The 6,871-nt window shown below is 43.5% G+C and overlaps 1 protein-coding gene across 2 annotated transcripts in view; it reads right to left on the reverse strand.

Moving 5' to 3' along the window:
* LOC144029364 (voltage-gated potassium channel KCNC1-like) overlaps positions 1–6,667 on the reverse strand; it is a 59,237-nt gene extending 52,570 nt beyond the window's left edge. For both annotated transcript variants that reach the window (XM_077535718.1, XM_077535717.1), the window contains exon 1: positions 6,025–6,667. In XM_077535718.1, coding sequence (XP_077391844.1) covers positions 6,025–6,567 — 543 coding nt within the window. In that variant the 5' untranslated portion in view covers positions 6,568–6,667. The remainder of the gene's footprint in view (positions 1–6,024) is intronic.
* Between the last annotated feature and the right edge of the window lie 204 nt (positions 6,668–6,871).

Genomic DNA, 6,871 nt, shown 5'->3' on the forward strand with positions numbered 1-6,871 from the left:
TGATTAAGACCAGTGGTGCCAGAATTTAAGGCCACTCTTGAGCAAAGTGTGCAACTCATCAAGCCATGCTAACCTTGCTCTGCAAGTTGAATTCTCGTGGTATCTGTCAATTCACAAACTCCCGAGAATACATCTTGTACAGAGCCCGCTGATTTTCACTGGTCCCCATGCACTTTTTGTACGGACCAGCAGATCATAAAACTGTTGTGATTGGGGTGTGGGATATGCAGCTGTGACAAAACCAGGAAGTGCCAACGCCATGAGAAACAAACAAACCTAGCATGGACGAATGGACGCTGCAATAAATTCTGTTCTTGCAGAATTACCGTTTCCTTGTTCATTGTTAAACAGTGAGAGGTGCTTCGTGCATTTTTAGCTGGTAAAGATGTTCATGCTTTTGTTTTTTTATTCTTACGACGAGAGCAAAAAACGAAATTTCCATTATTGTCATGATTGGTCAAAACAAAAGTTAGGTAGACGTGCACAAGTTGCCGCATCATCCAATAAGCTCGAAGTATTGTCCAGAATGTCCCGCCTTTCCTGAGCAAATCACCGTGGAGCATTGCCAGATTGAGAGAACTCCCTTGAGTGAATCACAATTATCTACTATGGAGTTAGAATCATGCCAAAACCCCGTAAATACAAAAAACGTGATCTACGTACACAAAACGTGATCTACGTACACAAAACGTGATCTACGTACACAAAGAAGCATAACTTCAATTACCACAGCAACAAAATGTTTTGCGTATGTAAAAAGCAATTCTACAATTACGGATACAACGTGACCTTTGGCAGTGATATCCTGCCGAGCAGTTTTACGTGCCGAAAACCCATGATCCACATGCGCAAAGCCAGTAAACTTTACAGCAGGGGGCGCTGTTGAGAGAGAGTTTGGCCAACTCGTCACTCGCCTTGTCGTTACCATGTCGCTGGTGCAATTGCCGTTTCTATTGTTGTTATGCCGTGTTACTCAGCATGGCGTTGTTCACAATTACAACCAGGCAGTGGCGTTATGATGCAGGGTTAGATTTAGGGTTAAATAAAGTAAGTAAAATACCACGATTCTATGTAGGTGGGACTGCACACTGAAGATTTCTACCTCGTCAAATGAGTGGTGTGCCGTGTTACTTTGTTTTTCTAAAGATATTATATTAATGAAGTGTTTGTGATTGTGAACGCCATAAACACCTATTGCAATACATTACGTAATCGCAGCGGCATGGTAACGACAAGGTGTCCATTTGTCATGTGACCAGCAGTTGACCAATCACAGCGTAGTAGTTCTTCAATGAGTTTGCCAATAGCTCTCTCAATACGGCGCTGATTCAACAGCGCCCCCTGCTGTAAAGTTGACTGGCTTTGCGCGTGTGGGTCATGGGTTTTCGGCACGTAAAACTGCTCGGCAGAATATCACTGCCAAAGGTCACGTGAGTTGTATCCGTAATTGGAGAATTGCTTTTTACATAGAGCACACGTTTTGTGTACGTAGATCAGGTGTTGTGTACGTAGATCACGTTTTTTGTGTTTACGGGGTTTGGGCATGATTCTAACTCCATAATTATCAGCCTGGCTATTGCCAGGTTAAAGCCATGCTAAGTTACTACCAGCTGAATTGTCATTGGCTCCACAGTATTTCTAACGTGACTTACAGTAAGCCAATTAAGGGGAAAAGATGGGATACCAAAAACAATATGAAATGCAACAGCAAAATAACTTGGGACAACGTTGGCCAAGAGGTTAAGATTGTCATCTGCCACTGTGGCAAGTCTGGTTCAAGATCAGATCATCTATCCTCAACATCCCCAGAGACGTGGCTGTGGTGTCCTTGAGCAAGACAGCGATACCCCAGGTGCCTATAAGCACTGTGTGTGTGCGTATGTGCGTGTCTGCGGTTTCCACTACTGTGATGGGTCAAATACAGACGTCAAATTTCCTGCGCTTGACAAATAAAGATGACTACTACAGCAATCAATCAAGCTAGCATTCATCACGAATGACATCCCACATGATTTCAGATCAAGTTGCATCTGAAGGATTAATTCTACAACTTAGTTGTTGTTTTTTTTGTTTTTTTTGGGGGGGGGGGGGTCGATGTGACCAGACCACTAAAGACATGATTAGTGCACAGGTGTGCCTTAGACTGCCCACAATAAAAGGCCACTCTGAAAGGTTCCGTTTTGTTTTATTGCGGTGGGTGTCTGGGGGCTCAGAATATCAGTCATTCCCGACTGGTTTTCTGAGTCCCCAGAAATGTATGTGAATGTACCAATGCACCATTAGTGACTCAAGGTTCAATTTTAAAGTCATAATGATGTCTTTGTACAAACTGCTTCGACTTTCATTCTGTCTGGGATACAGCGGCCTTCAGGGATGGCAGTGCACTGGGACAAGTAGGTGCTATATCCCACTCAGAAATCCGTGTAGCCCTGGTTAAGCTCCTCCAGCATTTTTATTTGATATTTTAGTTAACGGTAAGTTATGTTATTTTCTCAGCGCCCCTATATATTGGTCAAACCCCCTTTTATAATCCTGGAGCAGTCCCCAGCAGCCTTACTCTCATCAGGTTTGGCGAACTACCACAGCTGTGTATTCATAGTAACAGCCTCGTATGAGCTTTCTAAGAGATTGATTTGTTTAATTCCAAAAGCAACACAAACAATACCATGAAGATTGATGTGTTCCAATGTGCACTCGTTTTAAGCAACCACAGATTTCCCAGTGATGTTTAACTAACTCGTGATTATGTGTTATTCTGCTACAGAACTTTCTTTCCTGTACACATCAGTGCATGAATACATTAAATTAAAAGGAGAAATTGGCTCTTTAGAGAAAAAGAGAAAATTAACTTTGTATTTGGAATACAAAGATTTACTGGTTCCGATGATAACATTCACGTCTGTTAAGGGAAGATGGCACATAACATCATTAAGCAGCCCTACATTTACTCCACACTGTGAGCTTTTTTTCTTCTTCTTCTTCTTCTTCTTCTTCTTCTTCTTCTTCTTCTTCTTCTTCTTCTTCTTCTTCTTTATGGACCCTTTGCAGATACCGTAGTTGGTTTCCCATGTCTTATATTTGGCATTAATGCCAAAAAGAGATTTTGAAAAAACACAAATGCGCACAGGCCTACAACAAAATCGTTGACATTTTCTGCTTAAATAACTGCTAATGTTCATACTAACATTACAATACAACACACATAACTGGGATTTTTTATTTGCATACTGATACCTATGTAACCACATTGTTAGAAAGAACATTGACTTTAACTTTCATATCCGTGGATGGAACATGAAGCATGCAAGATGTGTGTCTGTGCTGCGCAAAGAAAGGTGCCCAATCTTCTCGCCCCACCCGCACAGGCGAAAAACGCGGAAAGGGGCGAGTTTTCACAGAGTGAGGAGCAGAGCATACGCACGCAGCTTTTTGGAGTGCATAGATTAGAAACAATGTATTTGTGCGGCTTTTCCCGAGTGGGTCTCGAACCCACGATCTTTCGCTTCAGCTGCGTTTTATTCTATTCCTCCGCGACCTTAAAGAAAAGGGTCCCACATAGAAAGGCAAATTATTCATCCTTAACATAAAAACTGAGTTGTTTAAAAAATTACAACACTTTTTGGACTATGTTGTACCAAAATGATTTTGTAATAGATTTTGTCAAGAAATAAGGTATATAAATCATATTAGGCAGTGCAAAATGCTCCTTTTAAAATGAGAGGTCATTACTATTAGTAGGAATTTATCATAATAAAGTACACTGCTCAGAAAATATTAAATTATTTAAAAATTCTGGTGAAATATTAGGAAAATGTATAAGGTTCATGCAACAGATATCATATCATGAAAGTAGGACATTTAAAGGCACGGTCTTCCGTTTTCACTCAGGAAAATGCACTATATAAATACAGGATTTACACCCATGAACTTCTTCTCAAGCTACACCTCTGGGTTTCTGTTAATGTGTGGTGGTGATTTTTTTTCCTAAACCCCCACCATCTCAATCATTTGTTTAAAAACTGCACCAATGTGATTGTGTGTTATGGTGAGGTAAATATTTCCCCATTGCTATGTTGGCACAGCCAATTTGTCTGTCAAATTTGCACTGGAGGAATATGGCTATACCAAGCGTCCGTGTACCAGGGGGGGTTGGGGGGGGGGGGGGCTTACATGGCCATATGCAAATTGCATATGGTCCCACAATCCTCGATGCGGCCAGTGATGCATATGATTGGTTCCAGTTCATTCACAACATCTCTCCGAGCCAATGACGCATTGTTTATATCTACCAGCGCAACATGATGATGCTAGCGAGCATTAGCAAGCAAGCCGGTCTGTCACGGGCTGAGGAAGGATGAAAACGCGAATATTGCGTTGCACCAAAACCTGTGTCGGCTCGTGCGCAGGGCTCACTTATCCCCATCTAAACTCTTACTGATTACTGATTACCCTTACTGATTTCCGTAACGGAATTGACTGTCATTGATTGTCATCTTCATGAATGCTAGTTGCAACTGCAGTTGAATTTAATAATGCAGTAATCATGACGTTATTGTGATTGTATTATTGTAAAAAAATAAAAATAAAAAAAATGCACGTGGAAAACGCAACTAGCTGTATACAGACAAAAAAAAAGCCACCATCTTAATAACAATGGTATAGTGGACTGAATCCACCGGGATGCGGTACCAAAAGTTCAAAAACAGGACTATCCCGGGCAAAATGGATCATCTGGTCACCCTATGCTGGGAGCACACAACTCTAGTCTTACGTTGTTCTAACTTGGAAATTCTGACTCACTGGAACATGAACACACCACTACAGCTCTTTTTCTTGACTGAACATAAAGCCAAGAGGGCAATTAATCTTTGTTTGTGATCATTTTTTTTCATTTAACTGTGAAGCACCTTGTGTTGTCAACCAAGTTAGCCTTTAGCTAGCGATGACCACGAGCCGCCGGCCTTCTTTCACTCGATTAACGATTAATTTTGGTGAAATTTCTTCTATATTTAACCATTCCGGTTTTGAATTTTGAAAATCTGGTCACCCAATCCAGGCACTTCCCAGCTTTACAAATGTATAAATACATCATACAACTAAAGTGTTTACATATCGGGCTTGTAAGATTCCTCTGCCTTACAAAGTGGGAGATACAATTTCAGAAAGAGGGGTGATTAAAATCCTGACTTGGAGGTGGAAGTTCCAACATTCGAGTGTAACTTCCACGCATCATTAGCACAACATATTCCATGCTATGCAAGCACAATGCCCGCCCCAACGTACACAAAACATTAGTCCTCTGTTGTACCAGTGATTTTTATTTTTAGTTTTATTTTTTATTTTTTGTCGCCTTACGTGGCAAAATTGGAGGAGATGGTGCAGGGTCATTATGAATCACTGCCAAGTGTTTGCCAGACTACAGGCCCAGTATCCACTGATGATGCAGAAACTTGAAAGCTGGCAGTGAGGCTGATTTCAAGGGCAAATGTTGGGCTTTTACAACAGTGCAGTGTGGGTGCAGAACTTATGGTGAATTGTCAAATGCAGAGATGTCAACGATGATTATTGGCATTTGGTCAATAAAATACTACAAATTAAAAAGTGGAAAAGCACAAGCTTGACTGTTGTGTTATACACGCCATCACGTCACACAGACCCAAAAGCACTGACTACTGACTACTCAGGAAGTATGAGACTGCATCCAGGGGAACATGGCTCACACATAAGTGCCACTGAGGGACCTTGCTGGCAGCTTATTTGATCAGGCTGGCCCATTTCATTATGTCTAGTTTTTATAGCCTTTCCTTTGAGGGGTGCGAGTTTTCTGTTGAACTTTTCTTGCGTCAACTTTTTTTTTCCCAAGTGCGAATCTTTGTACGGGACCTGCCATCATTTCTCCTGTCAATGCAGGTTTGTGTTGACTTTTCCCGCAGCAATGCGCAACGGCATAGCTACCGGAGTGAGCATGTTGCCTATGCAGAGGAACGTGTTTGCAAAGAAACATCATCCTGTTCGGCCACTCACCCGGGCGTATTTAGATGAGTAGGGGTCCTCAAACAGCGCCCACATCTTGGGCTGCCACACCTCCCACCACGTCGCTCTGCGGCCGTCCTCCTGCACGCACAGCCGCTTCAGGTCACCGTCCGCACCGCCGGTGAGAGCCGGGTCGTCCTCGGGCACATCTGGCTCGGGGGTCTCGAAGCTGTCCAGGGCTTCCTCGGCGTCACGGTGCTGGCGATAATTCATCCAGCAGCATGCCTCCACATCCGTCTCATCTATCCCCCAGAAGGCGAGTTCTTCCTCGAAGAGCGGCCCGCAAACGTCGTTCGGACAATGAAGTTTCCCGGTGCGGTAGTAGTTGAGGATATAAGCAAAAGTGGCCGGGTGGCGGTCAAAGAAGAACTCGTCTGACTTTGGGTCGTAGTCGAAGTTGCTGTAGGCGTCGGGCTCCGTCAGCCAGGACAAGCGCGTGCCCGGCAGCGTCTTCAGGGTGCTCCGGTAGGTCTCGTGTCGGATGCCGCCGCAGTTGATCACGATCTTCTCGCTATCTGACGCCGAGCAAGTCATGGCTACGATCGGGCATGCTTCGGTCGGTGCGCCCGAGAGATGGTGGTGGGATGCTGATTCTGCTAGTACCCTGTCCCATTCACTGCCGATCCCTGCTGTGTATTTCGTCTCTGCAAAGGCATCCTTGCAAGGTGTCGCTGAGAAGAGGAGGAGAGAGAGGGAAGGAAGGAGGAGTCTGCGCTGGCGCCTCTGCGCTGTGTTGGTATGAGAGGCATGACTAGAGACTAGCCTATAAGGGAAGCTGATTTTATGAATCAAATGAATTCCCATTGCTGAAGGTTAGAGTGAATTCGATTTATTTGAC

This window comes from Festucalex cinctus, chromosome 1 (genome assembly GCF_051991245.1).
Source record: "Festucalex cinctus isolate MCC-2025b chromosome 1, RoL_Fcin_1.0, whole genome shotgun sequence".
In the NCBI taxonomy this organism is placed as follows: domain Eukaryota; kingdom Metazoa; phylum Chordata; class Actinopteri; order Syngnathiformes; family Syngnathidae; genus Festucalex; species Festucalex cinctus.